We start from the raw sequence: 20,000 nt of genomic DNA on the forward strand, positions 1-20,000 counted from the left end.
TTCCATTTTGTTTTCGTCAGTGAGACGAACATTGTTCGTCGTAGTATTAGTCGACAAAGTCAACACTGACGCAGACACACCTGCAGACCTTGATGTGTGCACTGCATGCACACGCACACATGCACTCTCACACACGCACACATGCACACATGCACTCTCACACATGCAGCATCTTGCTGCAGGAAGACAGAGTGAACACGAGCTGCCATATCATATGTCCTGTTCTGACTGGAACAGAGGGCCTGTCGGGGTAAAAGCACTGGAGCTGCAATGCTTCCAACTCTTTGCTCTGCCGTGTGCGTGCATGCGTGCGTGTGTGCGTGCAGCGTGCGTGCAGCGTGCGTGTGTGCGTGCGTAGTATGCATACATGTTTGTTTGAGTGAGTGAGTGAGTGAGTGAGTGAGTGAGTGAGTGAGTGAGTGAGTGAGTGAGTGAGTGAGTGCAAGTGAGTGAGTGAGTGAGTGAGTGAGTGAGTGAGTGCAAGTGAGTGAGTGAGTGAGTGAGTGAGTGAGTGCTTTTAATGTTCGTTTTGCAACAATACAGAAAACAGGAGGTCCCCACTGTATACAGATCGAACCGGGGCAGTTTGTATAATGCCGAGATGGCTGAGGGGACAATACTCCTACTAAAACGGACATGTTTCCGTGGCTAGGTTCTGCATCTGATGGCATGACGTTGAAAAAGCGATACAGAGGGATGATCAGTGTTCATGTGATATTGAAAGTGCTAGCCGTGTGATGGCCTTATTGTTCATATCAGAAAGTGTGGGTGTGTGTGAAGATCTTGCAGGAAGCAATGCTAACACGGGTAATACAGGGAAGGACAGCAGGAGAGATGGATGCACCGTAGGAGGCCTATATACTACCAGTGTGCTATATGCGTCATAGGAATCATATTACGGCGGCGTTATGCATATTTCTCCACGGAGTGGTCCATCTATTTCCTCCATTAGCCATAATTACGCTCATACATGCAAATGCACGAACATTAATGTACGTGTAACCACGGCGATTAATCAGTGCACGGCGTGCGTGCGTTGCGCCCAGACGCTCCAGAAGTCGCCTTGATGACTCACACCAGGATGTAAACAATTACACTGTTTACCCGGCGTATGCAGTCGCATAATACTCCGTGACTTGTCACTGATTCATTAGTCACACTTAGGGCATTATTACTCCATTGTATATATGCCGTGCGAAAATAGGATCATTAAAGCTAAAATTATGAAAATGTGAAAAATGGAAATACCAGGGGAAAATGGTCGGGGGAGAGAGAGAGAAAAAAAATCCCAAACAATCCCAACTATTAGCCGATAAAGAATGGTAATCCCCCCCCCCCCCCCCCCCCCCCGCCGTAATTAGGATTAGCATAATTTGAGGGTGAATGAATGAATGATACAGTGATTGATACATTGATAGATGCCTGCTAATGAGGACCTTATCTCTCCATGGTATGTAGTGTCTATCTTCAGGGAGCCCCAGGGTTTACGGGGGCCATGCAGGATCAGTGGATCACAAACACTGGGTCGGGACACATTTGTGGATCGCGGACACATTTTAGGGTTAGGGTTACAAAAAAAAGTAATGTAAGACATTCATTTCAAATGAATAATCATGATTAATGCTATACTGGGTTGGGTGGTGACTAGCCTCGGGACCGCAGGCGTTGTTTTCAAAGGGGGGAAAAAAAGGTCTGGGCGAGCTAAGCAGGAAAAGAGGCATGTTGGGAGTGAACTTTGTATAGGCCAGTGGTTTTCATGTCAAGGACCCCCAGATTGACACTGATGAGCCCGCGGACACCCCTTAAGGCCCCAATGCAACTCAGCTGCTCACCAGTACCCCACTATAAAGACCACATCTCTGCCATCCTCCAACACTTTCACTGACTTCGCTCAAACAAAGAATCAACATTAAAATAGAGCGTCATAAAGTCCTGACGTCACTAATCCCCTGGTTCATGGAAGTTTTTCTCTATGGAGAATAACATGGAGTCATCTTAAAATCGTCTCATATAAGCGTTGTGGTCCAAAAATAAACAAGCCGTCTCTGCGATATTGTCCGGGAGGTGCCTCTGTATCGTATATGACAGTCAGTCCCTCAATATTTGATACGCTCTGTTTCTAGCGAAAATGTAACTAATTCAGCAGCAGTAACATTAGCGTTTTCTCTCAGTCAGTTGATTCTTCATATCCATATGAGTGAAACGGCCCGGATGATTTGATTATTTTTCAATCACAGTTCTTATATGAGGCGATCTAAAGGGGTGCATACTTAGTTTAGACTAGTCATTGGTTAGACATGGGTTAAGGTTAGGTTTTGGTGTGCTGCCCCGTGGGAGGTTAGGGTGAGTGATCTCCCTATGGGGATTACAATGCAAATAAAAAGTACATGAACCAGTGGACTTAGCGCCCTCTACCGATATTCACGTCAGACTTCGGTACTCCTCCTCCCCATGCACCTATACAGTACAAGGCCCTCGATCGGCAACTTGGCTCCTCCTGGAAATCCCCAGAACCAAAGTGGAACCTGAATGGGGTAAACGGGGCATTTTCAGCGCTGTGGAATGCACTCCCTAAAACCACATCAAGAGGCCCCCGACCCTCGCATCCTTCAAAACCGCTCTCAATACCCACTTCTTCAGAATCCCCAGCTAACCACCCCCACTCCCCCCATCCCGTTGTTTTTGATGTTTTTAGTTTTATACATTTTATTATATTCTTTGACCTACAGTATAAAGTTATTTCTCTCTATTTATTCCCCATGTAAATTGACTTTGAGTATAGTACATAAATCTGAGGTATGATTATTACTATTATTAGAATGAATGGGAGTTACAGTATAATCACATCACATCATCAAGGACGGACGTAAAAAACACTTTCCCCGAATAAAACTCAAAACGTTCCAGGGGGAAGTATAACGAGGGGAAATACTAAAAGCAGGAAACGATGCGTCGACGATGAAGAACTACCATTATAAAGGAATACATGGATTAAAGTTGGCTGGATGAAGATTGTGAAGGTTAAAGCTACAGTGCACTGCTGCGTCTCTGTGAGCCAATAGCAGTCCAGACGGGCCATCAGCAGCCAATAGCAGTCCAGCCGGGCCAACAGCAGCCAATAGCAGTCCAGCCTGGCCAACAGCAGCCAATAGCAGTCCAGACGGGCCATCAGCAGCCAATAGCAGTCCAGCCTGGCCAACAGCAGCCCAGACGGGCCAACAGCAGCCAATAGCAGTCCAGCGGGGCCAACAGCAGCCAATAGCAGTCCTGCCTGGCCAACAGCAGGCAGCTAGTTGAAGCTGCAGACACATCCGATATGACTCAGTCTCATATGGCCACATGCAATGGTGGAAAGTAACTAAGTACATTTAAGTACTGTACTTTAAATACAATGTTTAGCTCTTAAATTTTATCCCACGATTTTGTAACCCATTTTTTTCACCCAGTGTCAATCTAATGTAATCCTGGGCTCTATACAGGGTAGAGACCAGGATTACTGTGTGTTTTTTGTGAGGGTACCTACCCTAGGGGACACGGGGAGAACATGCAAACTCCACACAGAAAGGCCCTTTCGCCAACCCCGCCTCGGGTATGAGCACTGATGACGCGGAGGAGAGAACACACCCCCAGCGCCCAGAGCACTGGGGGTCTAACAAAAAAAATTATAATGTATGTTTTCAAAAATACTCAAGTACAAATACCTCAGAATTGTACTTAAGTACAGCACTTGAGTAAATGTACTTAGTCACTTTCCACCGCATCTCTCTCTCTCTCTGCCATGTGGAATTACCCAGCCCTGCGCACGCACGTACCAGAGTGGCTGGAGGACAGTCGTGACATTAGGATCGGCGCTGCGCGCTACTGTTTAATCAATCTCTGAGGTCATAAAGGAAATAAGTCTGCCTGCCTGCGCGCCGCCTGTGCCTGCATAATCCCCCCGCTGACGGATTACCATGTCGTTCACTCTCTCGCGGACAGAGTGCGCACGGGAAAATACGTGCACGCCGGGAAACATAACATGGCCACTGTCCGGCGGAAACCTCACACCGTACGTCCAAAACCGCTCCTAATGTTTTTTATTATTATTAAATATCAAAACTATCTACAAGGGCATGACACTTGTAGACAGGCTATTTTCACTACTTCTGTGCAACACTCTTGTATTGTATAGGATGAAGTAGGGCAATCATTTACGTGAATAATTATATTTAATAAAATCATAAAAAGTTGAATTATGGAGATACGAGGTTTCTGCCCGAAAGCCAAGATAATGTTGTGACGTGACCCAGTCCAAGGAGAACAGGGACAGCTCAAAAACATCTTTCTCATTTTAGTCAAACATAAAATGAATTAAAGACTTGTCAGTTGCTTATCTACAGCATTCAAAGTCAGAACTGGAATTTAATGCTCAAATGCATTATTTATTCTGCATTTGACTGACTTTTAGCCTCTCAGACCCAAAATTTTGTTGGATAAGAGTTCGTCCACAATTCCATGCTGTATTGATGTTGGTACCATTAGGAGAGATAAATCAGCGGTGCGCCTGTCACAGACATGCGCAGAGCAAGTCAGGAAACCTCAGTGCAGTTGGGTCGCCTCAGCATCACGTTCACATGATTCACTTCATCCAATCACACACCCATTCCATCTTCATACCGGCTATTTAAACTGGAAGTTTGCACTGCTCATCCTGCCTGCTTGCTGCTGTACACTGATTCTGCTGTGCTGCTGTCTGCCTAAACCTTTGCTGCTCACCCTCCTCCACCCCAGCTTCCACCTGTCGTTTTGGATCTGCTGTTTAGGTACGGGGGATTCAGAGTTCAGTTGGGACTGATGCGCTTGATCTGAGTACCTAAAAAGCAGATCCAATTCATCGCCAAACCATAATAAATATATTGCTCATTTTATATTCAATATATTCCATCCATTCTTGAGTTGTCCTGACAGGCAAAACGTTGATAACATTTCTTCTTGAAATGACAATTCTTCTACATTCTCTAATTGCGTATAGACTTCTTGTAAATTAAGTAATGCAGATGTTTAACCCTGCAAGACCCGGATATATTTCTACTTGCAAAAAAGAGATTTCAACCTTACTAATATTTGGTACTACTAGGACTTTTCAGAGGAAATTATGTACTCTTGAGAGCGTAAAATGAAACCAAATGGACCCGTAACTCTCCATCATTTAGCTGGGGACCACATGGAACCCCCTCAAGGACCACTGGTTGAAAACCACTGTTTTACAGGGATTACACTTATAGATGTGTTTTGGTCCATCTGGGGCGGTGCGCTGCATGCATGGTGTGCCCGCCGGGCGAGGGTGGGCAGCGGTTTCAGGGCGGCTGTGGGCGAGCTGTATAAACAGGGGGAGGGCGGTGTGCGCGCGCGCATGCAGGAGTTTTAAATAGCGAGATGGCATCTACAAGCACGGCTGCAGCCAAGCCCAGGCCGGCTTGGTCGAGCTCCAAACCCACGAGGAGAGCATCCTCGCTTGGACTCGCATTCCTCCTCCTCCCTCCATTCCTCCTGATTCACCAGCGGGGTTTGACTGCTGATACATTCCGTGGTTCCAAGAAGCGGCGCGAGCGTGCACGTGTGTGTTTTTGTGAGGAGGAGTGTTTTGGCATGCAAGTTGTGTGTAGCTATGTGGGTGGGCGTGTAATGTATGTAGTGCTTGTGTGTAAGCTTGCGTATGTGTGTGTGTGTATGTGTGTGTGTGTGTGTGTGTGTGTGTGTGTGTGTGTGTGTGTGTGTGTGTGTGTGTGCGCGCTTGTGTGTGAGGAGGAGCATGAGTGTATCTTTCCGTCGAGGGAAGTGTTATGTACGTACGCACGCGGGGGAACATCTGCAAGGCATATTTTGCTAATGTCGTGTATGAAAATGTTAGCTTTGTGGTGGAGACCCCCCTGACCACATGAGTGCCTTCAGAGTATCAGCGGCCATGGAGAACTGACGGCTTCAACTGCACCGCTTCCTTCCTTCCTTCCTTCCCAAGGCTAATAACGCCCTCTGCGTCCACATGATCCCACCATGCTACGACAGCTACGCAACCAAGCAACATACACACACACACGTACACGCGCGCACACGCACGCACACACACACGCGCACACACGTACACATAATTAACACGCGCTTCATATGTATATACTTCTCTAGATATGCTTGAGAATGCAAACATATACACGCACGCATGCAAGCACACACTCACACAGGATTGTAAATGCTCTCATATAAGAATAATTTCATAGATATATTTGTGGATATGCACACTCATGCATGCACGTGTGCGCATGCACGTGTGCGCGTGCACAGACATGCACGCACACGCACACGCACACACACACGCACGCACACGCACACGCACACACACACACACACACACACACACACACACACACACACACACACACACACACAAAACAACTCCTCGAAGCAGTCAGCAATGAAGAACCCTCATTTACCTTGTCCCCCATGCAGTGTGTCACCCAGCGCGTCTTGGTGACCGCAGACAATGGCCATTTGTTGCAAAATAACTCTCGCGGAGAGCCCTTTTATAGTAGACACTGGCGGGGAGATAGCAGTACAGGCAATTAACTTATCAACCCCCTGCAACATGGATTTATAGCTGGGCGCGGGCGTCGGTCTCGGGGCCCAGGCAGGCTATCGGCTCTATTGTATTTCTTGTCATCCTCTCTCCTGCGCCGCAGGTATGGCGGTGTCCTTGTCACAGAGCGTTACAAACAATACGCTGCTGTCTCTGTGTAGGGGCAGATAGCCAGGGGGGGAGGGGAGGGGAGGAGGGGGGAGGGCCAAGCCGGCCCACCCCGGCAGCCAGCCATAGAAGATCGTGCTGAGTAAGTATAGACCAGTGTTGATTTTGTCGACTAATGCTGTATATGACAAAAAAAAGATTATACCTTTTGTCACTGACGAAAACTACATGGAAACTACATGAAAACGAATATAAGCTACATGATGACTAAAAACTAAGACTATAATATAATGACAATTTCGTCAACAAATAAAAACTGGACTAAAATGTTATGGGAAGGGACTATAGTGGACAAGAGTATCCAGTATAAGGAAAAGACACAATAATGTCACACTTGTTTGCATGCTGAAAATAGCAGATCTACAAGCTCACAACGCGTCGCGAGTGCGACGCGTTGTGAGCTTTTAGATCAGCTATTTTCAGCAAGCATATAAAATCAGCCATTACGACGGAGAGCGGCACATCACAGTCACAGCTGAACAGGGGTTGTTAATTAATGGCTGAGACTGAACTCCCGACGCAGTTGGACGAAGAAAGAATCACTTCTGTCTGTGACAATCGTACAGTTTTTAGTTCATAATTAGATGATTTTTTTCAACCCATTCATGACGTGAACCCCTTTTGGTGTTTTTAGCATTATGTTTAGCTATTTGAAAAATAGCAGATCTACAAGATTGTAGCGCGTGCCACGCTACGAGCTTGTAGTTCTGCTATTTTTGAAAAATCGTGAAAATGTGTATATATATTCTTTCAGAGCGAATGTTTTTAACTCATCCCTCAGATCCCAGATTTCAGACTGGGGTCGGTGGCCAATTACATATCATTTTTGGGGTCCTTGACACAAAATAGTTTGCGCACCACTGATATAGAAACATATAGGACATTTTTTAGAATCTGGTCTCAGTCCTAAATGGGTTAATGGGAGTCGACTGCAGGCGACTCTTTGAAAAGTGGACTTTTTGGTTAAAGCCCTATTTCCCAACACGTTGGTGTTCCCCCTGGCCGTGGCCTGATGGATGCGGGCCAGGGCGCCGGGCGGGAGGTGAAAGGGGCGTGGCTCCAGTCATCTCTTATCCCCCAGAGAGCCCGCGGCCATGCAGGACCGCTGGCCGCGGAGAGAGAGGCCTCGTTCGCCCCCCTCTGACTAATGATCGCACCCTTGATTAGCCGAGGAAGGTAATCAATCATAATTGCCACGAAGAGGGAACGATCGCTATGGCTTGCGGTGTGTGTGTGTGTGTGTGTGTGTGTGTGTGTGTGTGTGTGTGTGTGTGTGTGTGTGTGTGTGTGTGTGTGTGTGTGTGTGTGTGTGTGTGTGTGTGTGTGTGTGTGTGTGTGTGTGTGTGTGTGCGTGCGTGCGTGCGTGCGTGCGTGCGTGCGTGCGTGCGTGCGTGCGTGCGTGCGTGCGTGCGTGCGTGCGTGGGGGGCAGGTCGACGGCCTCATGAATGAATAACATATGCTGGACACGCACGCACTCATGACCGCACACACACATACACACACAAGTGCACGCACACACACGGGACACTTTGTCCTTGTCTGTATATTGTAATTGTCTGTATTCCTTAGTCCACAAGGAGATTCCTTTCTGTCTCTCTGTGACTCTGTCTGTGTCCGCCTCTCTCTCTCTCTGGTTGCCATTGATCCTAACCCTGTTCAAATATTTACCCTGTCCTCTGCTCGCCCGGTGTGGGTCGTTGGTGACATTATACCTCTGCTCATTACAAGTGAATGGCCACAAACCTGGAGGACACACAACACCCTATGGGCACCCACCCCCCCCCCCCCCCCCCCCCCCGCCCCTTCTCCCAACACACACATCACGGTCACACACGTACACCACACTGCACGAAACACACGCTGCCCAGCCCATACTATATAGCCATGCTCCAACCAACCCACCAGAATTAAATTGTGTGCGTGCGTGCGTGCGTGCGTGCGTGCGTGCGTGCGTGCGTGCGTGCGTGCGTGCGTGCGTGCGTGCGTGCGTGCGTGCGTGCGTGCGTGCGTGCGTGCATGCATGCGTGCGTGCGTGCACCTGCTCTCCTGTTGCTTGTGGGCAGTTCATAGGAACCGCCAGTGTAATGACGAGCTACCTTTCCAAGGTTATTTGTGTGTGTGCGTGCGTGCGTGCGTGCGTGCGTGCGTGCGTGCGTGCGTGCGTGCGTGCGTGGTTGTGTGTGTGTCTGTGTGTGCGTGTGTGACTGGTCTCATGCGCTCAATTCATGCACACGTGCAGGTGTGTGTGTGCGCGTGTGTGTGTGTGTGTGTGCGCGTGTGTGATATCTTCAGATTGTAGCCTGCGGGGTCTCATCTGAACAGCCTCTTGACAAGTAATTAACACCCTTCAGGTCTCAAACCATGTCTCAACCATGTCTCCTCACCGCGTTCTTCCAACACATGAGGGGGGCCTCGCATTAAACTAATGCCTGATTTACACTCGGCCGTGCGGCGGTGTGTGGCACGCCGGAAAATAGTTGATCTACAAGCTCACAGGGTGCTGCGGTGCCACGCGTCGTGAGCTTGTAGGTTTTTGGTGAGCATAAATTAAGCGTAACAAGCCAGCAGCTGTGCCGGGGGAACACAGCAGCAGCGGCGACGACAATTACACCTCTGAAATGGAGATCAGGTCTCTGCAACTTAGCTTTATTTTTATCCATTTGAATCAATTCAGAACAGCTGCAAGGAGTTGTACTCTAAATACTTGAACGCTCATTTATTTTTTATCGAGGGCAGTTAACGTCTGCCGAATTGGCACGTTTAAGAAGTGTTTCATCTATTAGCTGAGCTCGATGGTGAACGGTGCATTTATATAGCGCTTTTTATCCAAAGCGCTTTGCATATAGTTTTTTGCATTACATTCACCCATGTATGCATAATATACACCGAAGTCAGAGGAAACCATGCAAGGCTCAGCGTCTTGCTCAAGGACACTACGACACTAACTCTGGGGCCTCATACACACGTATCAAACGCATGTTCTGTGATCTGTCGGTTTGATGGCCGCCTCAATGCTTTTCCAATGGGAGTCACATGGTTAAACATGGCTAAATGTGCCCATCAAACGCAAATGTTTGGTGAAACCATGTGACATGTAGCTATGGTTAGAGTCCACAGAAGTGAACCTTTCAAGCCTGTTTTCTCAACTCGCTGTTTTCTGCAAGACATAAGCCATAATGTATCTCTAAAACTGAACAACCAATATGTCAATTTGAAGCTATGATTCCTTGCTTTCATATGACGTGAAAAAAAATGAAAATGAAAAAATAAATCCAATGGCAGTCCCTCAGTCAAATTTAGCCACATTTTTGCATTCACACAGCGATGGCGAAAGAAACCATGCAAGGCACCAACGCACGCCCATAGTTAGGGGTTATAAGTGTATCGCTCTAAGACACTTCATTGGCCCACGCCTATAGTTAGGGGTTATAAGTGTATCGCTCTAAGACACTTCATTGGCCCACGCCTATAGTTAGGGGTTATAAGTGTATCGCTCTAAGACACTTCATTGGCCCACGCCTATAGTTAGGGGTTATAAGTGTATCGCTCTAAGACACTTCATTGGCCCACGCCTATAGTTAGGGGTTATAAGTGTATCGCTCTAAGACACTTCATTGGCCCACGCCTATGGTTAGGGGTTATAAGTGTATCGCTCTAAGACACTTCATTGGCCCAGAGCAGGAACCTCCTGAGCCCCGGGGCATTTCTGTACCTTGCATATTATGACTAATCTCTGTTTCACACAAAGTCACACTTCTGGGGAAAAGCAATACCCAGAGCAGTCTTTAAGGATGAGCCGTGTAGGAGCAAAGTGAAACACACACAGTCACACACGCACACACACACGCACACACACACACACACGCATGCGCACACACAAACAGGAAGTGGAAGATATTTTGGAACGAGGCCCCCCGCTAGACGCACTTCAGTTGAGCTGCGCGTCGACCAGCCCATAATTCACTTTGGAAGGAGGCGGAGCCTGCACTCCTGTACAACACACTGACTAATGTTTACATCTCGGCCCCCTTAATGAGAAACCAATAATGGCTGCAAACACCGCTCTCTCTCTCTCTCTCTCTCTCTCTCCACACACACAAGACAATGGGAAGCAGCCCTCGTCGACCTCGTTCATCAATAGATTATTTACGCTCGGGGGTCGTGCAATATATTCCGCGCAGCCGTTCGTGTACAGCTAATAAATCTGCCTTCATAGAAAGTTACACGGCTGATGTTTCTCCATTAATTGCCTTCCGTGGCTGCACTGCTGCGCCGCGCCTCCAATCCTAGCAGTCTGGAGGTTCAGTCACACCGTGCCGTGCGGGGTTAATACGTGGCTTCAGCACAGGATGGATTAAGGTTCCTGATTGTCAGCGAACAACGAGGGCTAAACATTTACATATGGAAGGACGAGGGTGTTAAACAAATGTTGCAGTAAATTTTGAAGTGTTGACGCTGTTCTACTGAACTTGCGTGACCTCGCACTTGAAAGCATTTTGTTTTCCCTCTCCTCAAACCAGATCCAGGATTATTGCGTAATATATATATATATATATATATGAAATCACATGTTTAAACACTGCAGTCACAATAATAACACAAAGCTGACTCGTATTAATTTGCGCACGACAGGAAATTCACACATCCTCTCTCTCCAGTCAGCCTCGTAATATGCAACAGCTGTGATGTTTCGAAAGCCTGATTAAAGAAAAGATAGATAGGCCTACTTTTAAAATGTTATTTCGTTTTAAACCATTAAAGTTAAATGAAAAATATGTTTTTTCCACACTTTTAGACCATATCCTCATCATATATGGGCATACCCATCAATTGAAACGGGCCTCCACCCTCAGGGGGGCCTCCAAGCTACGACTGACCGCCCAACGTCATTCAACTGCCCACCACCTTTGGCCCTCTCTCTCTCTCTCTCTCACTCGCTGCCTTGCTCTCTCCCACGATGTTAAAGTTACACCTATTTCCTGTTAATAACCTGTGGAAAATGTGCCGCCTTGGGAGGTAAATGACAGACACTTTACTGTGAAGGGACGACAGGATGAGGAGAGGTGTTGTTGCTGCGTAATTGTGGAGATTAATGGCTGTGAGCGATATTGAACAGTCAAAACTATGTGTCAATACGCCTGTATCAAAAGATTTGGTCATGAAACGCCCAGATTCCTAAGGGCATACCTAACAACGGATTTCAAATTCTGCTACTGTTATCTACTACAAATACTATAACATTGAGTGACTGGAGTTTCTTCCAGCGGTGAAATGTCCCTTTGATGCGTTAAAACATAATAATAATAATACGAGTCCTGTGTGAGTTTCCACGGCCGTCGTCCAAAGTGGAAGGCGGAGTAAGAGAAACAAACAAACTGCGAGGAGAATAGACGCCACCATATCTTCCCCAATCTAATCACAATCCTGTGCAGCGGGCGGCGGCGTGGAGCTTTGGCGCGCGAGGCCTGGCCAATCTCAGTGGTGGAAAAAGTACTCAAATGTTTTTACTCAAGTAAAAGTATCAAGACTGCAAAAATATAGAAATACTCTGTTACAAGTAAAAAGTCCGGAATTCCAAATGGACTTGAGTAAAAGTAGAAAAGTATTGGTAAGTAAAATGTACTTAAAGTACCAAACGTAAAAGTAGTCATTGTGTAGAACATCTCATTTAAAGTTCATGTGGATTCTTTTAAATTATAATTATTTTTTTGAAAAAAGCTGATCTACAAGCTCACAATGCATCGCATTGCGACACATTGTGAACTTGTAGATCAGCTATTTTTAAATGTATACAATATAGGGCTGAAGTGGTTAATGTATGTTTTGTAATAATAATCAAAATCTACAAAGTAACTATAGTAACTAAAGTTTTCGAGTAAAAGTACAATATTTAGATATGAGACGTAGTGGATTAGAGGTAAAGGTATTGGAAATTGGAAAAAGTCAAGTACATATATATCCTCAAAAGTGTACATAAGTACAGTATACTTAAGTAAATGTACTTAGTTACTTTCCATGCACCTCTGGGCGCGGCAGGACCTTATCTGAGCCAGCGGAGGTCCGTTAAATTGCAGAGGTCATTTCCTCTGCCTCCAGGCTCCTACAAAACTACAAAAGGATAAAAAAAACTCTTCATTTATACTTTCTGCTTTGTTTCAAAATGCCTCCGCTGCCCTGGCCGCGGGCACGTCCTCCGCTGCCCTGGCCTCCGCTGCCCTGGCCGCGGGCACGGCACGGCAGGGCAAAACCACCCAGTTATGGGGCTTTCTCTACCCAATCTCTGTCTTCCTGTGCTGTCTATCTTACGAGAGGAGAGGAGAGGAGAGGAGAGGAGAGGAGAGGAGAGGAGAGGAGAGGAGAGGAGAGGAGAGGCTGTGATGCTAGTATAGGATTGATAGATGGCTACTGCAACAGGAACCTAGTGCTCCTCAGGCAGATGGATGGGACAGTGTGTGTGCGTGCGTGCGTGCGTGCGTGCGTGCGTGCGTGCGTGCGTGCGTGCGTGCGTGCGTGCGTGCGTGCGTGCGTGCGTGGGCGTCATACCTTTGTTGTTGCGTGCACTCTAGACACTACTAACACCTGAACTGCGTTATTTGCCTTTTCCACAACGCAGCAGTTTTACTCCCACGCTTACAGTTCAGTAGCTCTATTCCACCTCTCTCTCTCTCTCTCTCTCTCTAAATGTTCCATCAATTCAATTAAGGTCAGTCCAATGAGTGAGCTTTATTGGCGTGAAAGCACTTGAGTGACATGGCGGCCAAAGCACATAAACAGCATAACAACGACCATCAGTGGATCCAACAGCTACTGTACATCAGCCTGAATACGGCCCAACAAACTAGAGAAAGCAATGGTGGAAAGCAACTAAGTACATTTACTTAACTACTGTACTTGAGTACAATCTTGAGATATTTGTACTTTACTTGAGTATTTCCAATTTCCAACACATTTACTTCTACTCCACTAGATCTCACATCCAAAGATTGTATACTTTTACTCCCCGACATTTATTTGAAAACTTTAGTTACTAGTTTACATTGTAGATTTTGATTATTACTACAAAACATACATTAACCACTTCAGCATATACATTTCGGCCACTTGAAAATAGCCGATCTACAAGCTCACAATGCGTTGCGAGGCGACGCATTACGAGTCAACAGTCAAAGAGTCAACAGTCAAAGCTGGGCATACAGGGCCATGTTGTGCGTCTCCTCGCGATGACGCAATCTAAAACATTTGCGCACGTGATATTTTAGATGAAAGAAAACTTTATTTTGACTTTGCGCGACAGGTGGTCTCACCAAAGAGAATATTAGTGATCAAATACCTTTTTGGTCGGTCGAATTCTGACTTTTTTTCCCACCAAATGTCAATAAAATCAATTGGGTCGTGCATATTTAATAGAGTCGGTCGGCAACGGGAGACCAATCTATTATTTCGCTCGGCCTAGGAGGGGCTAGTACCCCTCAAAAATGCGCCTGGCACGTGTGGGTATACCGCCGGGTCCCGTAGGGTTTCGGCCGGGTATGCCACCTCTATAATGACAGTATCGTAGGGTTGTGTGTGTGTGTGTGTGACTGAAAACACACGGGGCAATGGGGGTGTACAGTAGTGACACACTGTAATATAAAGGACTGGCATTTTACATCATGACAGTGCAACCAGAGTGTCAGGCTGTCAATTATTTGAACAGTGAACACATCAATCAATAAGTAGTCAGTGTGCACTGACATGTTGTCATATAGGAAAAACCTGACGCTACAAGCTTAAAGCCTGAAGGCAAACTCACAATCCCAGACCACTGCGGTCAGTATACTGAAAATGATGCAATACATGCAGTACATACAGTATATGTACATACACGTGGACATGTGCCTGGTGTTCACATACCAGCATATGTAGCTCAACCTGAAACTGTTTCACAAAATGCAAAAATGAAACTGCATGCATTAAAAACTGAAAATGCATTATTAAAGCTCAGTGTGCTGCTCTATCCTCACCAATCACTGCTTTCATATAGTAAAATGAGAAAGTAAATCAAATCAGCTACATGAATTTGTCATCATAATGTCTTTTTTGGTTGAATTCTTTCATTACAGCCGCACTGTCTCCTACCAGGAGACACACAGGTTTGCCCTTTACATCTGTGAACATGTACTCTGCCTCCCAACCCAAGTGTTTTCAGAGTCCACCTTTGCAGGGGAGAGGGGTATAGCTGAGAGTTGACCACAGGCCATACGCTTCTGCTGCTGATGAATAGTGAAGACGCAGCCTTGCGCTTGCAGGCTCTCGATACGCGCCAATGCACTCGCAGTGCATTGTGGGACTTGTAGTAATATGGTGGTGCGTGCAATATACCAGCGGGCCAGTTCTAATAGTAATTGAATATCATCCCAAAGATAATTCATTTGCGGGCCTGATTTGGCGCATATACGGACGGACGGACGGACGGACACGGACACACACACACACACACACACACACACACACACACACACACACACACACACACACACACACACACACACACACACACACACACACACACACACACACACACACACACACACACACACACACACACACACACACACACAGACAGACAAAGCTCAGCAATGTAGCAGCTGCACTGCTCAAAAAAGAACATTAATTTTCAATTGAATTTTGATGAATGGGTGATTTTGTGAGTTGATCATTTCAACATGGGACGTAGTGGCCATTTTCAAAATAAATAGACCATGCATGCAGCACGCACGCACACACACACACACACACACACACACACACACACACACACTCACACACACACACACACACACACACACACGCGCACAACTCCTCTACTCCCCCCCTCCCGCTGGGTACAGGGCAGGACCATCATTTCCACTCATAAAACAGGGCCGTTTATACTCAGCGTCTTGGCATCTACAGTGACTCTGCATACCAGGAGAGTGAGGTAGTGGGAAACATCATGGCCTCCCACTCTTTACAACAGCTACACTCACACTGGGCTACACTCTGCCTGTTGGAGCTGCACTCAGGGCCCAGCCCTGACAGCTGCATGGACCCAGAGAGAGAGACAGAGAGAGAGAGAGAGGGAGAGGGAGAGGGAGAGGGAGAGGGAGAGGGGGAGGGGGAGAGGGAGAGGGAGAGGGAGAGGGAGAGGGAGAGAGAGAGAGAGAGAGAGAGGACTGTCATGGCTGCATGGTCCAAGCTGTCTCTTTCCTCCACTCTTGTCTCTCAAGATTTGTGGTGTTAAAAAAGAATCACACCCGTGTGAAGTGAGGGGCGCTCTTATCATCATCATCTTATCATCACACATCATCTCATTCTGGCCAATCACAATTTGCGTCCTCAGCTTCGTCTTCATTGTTTGTGTTTATGCAATGTTTGTGTTTACACACAAACACTCGAAACTGGCCATTCATTGTCAATGGCATTCAATGTTTGTGTTTACATAAACCCTCAACGCTGGACATATAGGAGGGGCTAGCGCCACTCAAAAAAGCCAAAACATATTCAAACATTTTCAAAGAACATTTTTGAGGGGCGCAAGCCCCTCCTATATACAGCTTTTGTCCCCACAAAATGTCCGCAACACAAACATTAAATGCCATTGACAATGAAAGGAAAATGTACGTCATCTTGTCACCACACGTCACATATTTTCCATCGACAATGAAAGGAGAAATTAGGTCAAATGTCCGCCAAATATGACATACATTTGTGGCAACAGGCATTCTGATTGGCCAGTATGAGATGATGCATGATGTACAAATGGAAACAAGTGGGCCCGTCTCAGAGTTACATTCACATCAGTGTCCATTTGGTTTCTATTCCTAACTATCCATCATGTATCCGGGGACCCCCTGGAACCCACTGAAGGACCCCTGGGGGTCCCTGGACACCACTTTGAGAACCACCGGTCTACATCCCCTCTGCTTTAGCCCTGCATCTATAGGTCTACCTCACTCTCTCCGTCCCCACCTCCCCTCCATTCTCTCTCTCTCTCTCTCCCTCTTTTCTTAGTGTTCTAACTGTTCTTTCATCCACTCAGTGACCCCCCCCGAGGTCCATCCATCCGTTCCACTAACAAGCGCCAGGGTCTTGCCCCCACGCCCCCCCCCCCCCCCCCCCCCCCCCCCCAGCCTCGCCACACAATGGTCCGAGCCAATCGGGATGCTTTTTTCAGAGCGATGAAATGAGGAAGGCTCTCCTCTTCCTTGGACATTTTGGACCCCAGCGCTGGCTGACAGGATCAGGATCGATGGAGGTGTGTGGGGGGAGGGGGGGCAGGTTAAGGAGGGAGCGCCTCACCTTGAGACGCCGCTCTCTGGAACCCCGGGAAGCCTCGGAAAGCAATTAAAAGTATTGATGGAAACTTCAATAGGTCTTAAACAGCGTTCTCAGACACCTCGGGGCAAGTACAAGACTAATCTTTTTTTTCTTCTCTCACTATACTCCTGCTCTCTGTCTCTCACGCACACACACGCCACACACACACACACACACACACACACACACACACACACACACACACACACACACACACACACACACACACACACACACACACACACACACACACACACACACACACACACACACACACACACACACACACACACACACACACACACACACACACACACACACACCCTCCCTCGAACACTATGGCAATCTCCATCTCTCTCTAAAACACACTCTCAGGCACTCAAGCCGGTCCGTTCCATTAGCAGCACCAGAGGAGAAATGCATTTGCAATAAAGGAGTCCAGTGAGTGACACAACTAGTAATTCATGTTTGTCCGACCCTGACAGTTAGTCTAGTTAAGTCTTGTAGTTATCCAACCATGATGCGCGACCCACGCAAATGACTTCCTGCATCCGCAGTTCCTCATGCAAACACTGTGAGAATGAGCCCCTAATGTCTTCACCACTAAGCACACTGTTTAACTACATGGACTATAATGAGGCCATTGCACGCACGCACGCACGCACGCACGCACGCACGCACGCACGCACGCACGCACGCACGCACACACGCACGCACACACACACTCTCCTCTGGATGTCAGGAGAGGAAGGGGAGGTCAGTATAGCATCCTAACATACAGCAGGTTGTTCACACAGCCTTTTCTCACTAAATCGTTGATTGATGACGCCAGCTGCTGGTGTGATCACCTAACGCTGGGACTGGGCGCCACGCCTTGAGAGGGACGTACGGTCACTGAGGACAGAGATATATATCACTCACATACCTTTGCACTGGTTTGTGTTCTTATCCAGAATGGCCTTGGTTGACACTATTTTTCCATACCTGTAAACAGAAGAGAAAAGAAAAGGGCATTTTAGCTGCACGTTCGTCATATAACAACATATACTGTAGGCCGTGTGTGCCTCGTTTTCCATAATCTCACTGTTTGGTTGCAAAACCCGGCAATTTGCAAAGTGGCCCAAATGTCAAAAAGCCGTTGGAAAGTGAAATCCCTTGAGGTTAATAACATCACTTGTATGGCCAGCTTCAAATCAACGTTAGGCCCCCTTGACATTTGCACGACCCACTAAACATTTCCAGAGGCCCAAAGGCAACACAAATACACGCTTTGAGGTCACTTATGTTGCAGACTACTTTGACTAGTCAGAGAACCACACTGTCAAAATCGATAAAGGTTAGTTAATAGTTATTGAAGGAAAATGTATATAGAGTCCTGCTCCCTTTCAGAACGACGAGAGGCCCGGGAGAGAATTTATTTTTCCCATAGACGTTTGAAAAGACTTTAACCAACACTGTTTTAGCTACAGTATTTATGACTTTCTTTTGTGCCCAATATATTGACACCAGGGTTAATGTGGCTAATTGGTGTTGTGCTCTAGTAATGAAGAAAGACATGTTAGGCTATTTGTCTCAGCGGGATCACAAAACCGCCAAAACCACATGTTCGTGTGTGTGTGCGTGTGTGCGTGTGTGTGTGTGTGTGTGTCGCTGCCATAATGTGGTAAATAACAGGTCCCTGCAGTGTGTGTGACCGCTTTTCGGATAACCTTTTCACCATTCATTTACAGTGCGAGGGGAGCAACCATTAGCAAAGGGCTGCTTCCAAAGCAGGCTCTGGATTAATCACACACTATGTGTTACTGGGGCGCTACTGCGGCATCATTCTGTGTGTGCGTGTGCACATGCGTGTGCATGTGTGTGTGAGTGTATGTGTTCGTGCAAGTGTGCCCGGTGCACCTCTGCGTGTACATGCGTATAAACATGATTCTCATGAGCTTGTACGCGTCGCAAAGCGAAGCGCACTTTGCAGGAGTGTGCACGCCATGCACGGCTCTATGCGGCTTGTAGTGCACGTACGGTCGTACGCGTGCCAGAGTCTGTGCATGTGAGAGGAGGAGGTATACTGAAGCTCAGTATGTGCGTGCACTGCGCGCGCTGTGCGCGCGCAGTGCACGCACATACTGCATCCTGGCCCATATTTCAGCAGCGGGGGATAATTGTGCCATTTCTCAACGCGCTGCACGGAGATGCTATTTACTGCACACGGTGGAGGAGATGAACTGATGAGCCTCTGAGAGGAAAACTACCAGCTTAAAGCACACGCATGCACGCAGCGCACATGCACACACAGTCATCATGATTTGCACGCCCGCACACACGCACGCACACAGTCATCATAATTTGCACGCCCGCACACATGCACACACACAGTCATCATAACTTGCACGCCCGCACACATGCACACAAGCACACACACACGCAAGCACACACACACAGTCATCATAATTTGCACACCCGCACACATGCACACACACAGTCATCATACATAATTTGCACATCCGCAAACATAGATACAGAATCGCGCGCACACGCACGCACGGTTGCACGCACGCACGCAAGCAAGCACACACACCAACGCGTGTGAGCGTACGCACAAACACACGCGCGCACACACACACACACACACACACACACACACACACACACACACACACACACACACACACACACACACACACACACACACACACACACACACACACACACACACACACACACACACACACACACACACACACACACACACACACACACACACACACACACACACCCCTATTGTATTGATACACACCAATCAGTGTATTGTCTGTTCTAGGCAGATAAACAGGCAATTGTCGCAACAGCAGGGATCCATAATCCAGTGCGGCACAACAGGCAGTT

At 47.3% G+C, this 20,000-nt stretch overlaps 1 protein-coding gene across 4 annotated transcripts in view; it reads right to left on the bottom strand.

Annotated features, from left to right (window-relative positions):
* The window catches only part of LOC306937797 (RNA-binding motif, single-stranded-interacting protein 3-like), a 572,911-nt gene that overhangs the window by 247,389 nt on the left and 305,522 nt on the right, over window positions 1–20,000 (bottom strand). For all 4 annotated transcript variants that reach the window (XM_079521750.1, XM_079521751.1, XM_079521749.1 and 1 more), the window contains one exon: window positions 18,043–18,101. In XM_079521750.1, the coding sequence (XP_079377876.1) occupies window positions 18,043–18,101 (59 nt within the window). The remainder of the gene's footprint in view (window positions 1–18,042; window positions 18,102–20,000) is intronic.

The sequence above is a fragment of the Electrona antarctica genome, assembly GCF_951216825.1.
Source record: "Electrona antarctica genome assembly, chromosome: 15".
NCBI lineage: Eukaryota > Metazoa > Chordata > Actinopteri > Myctophiformes > Myctophidae > Electrona > Electrona antarctica.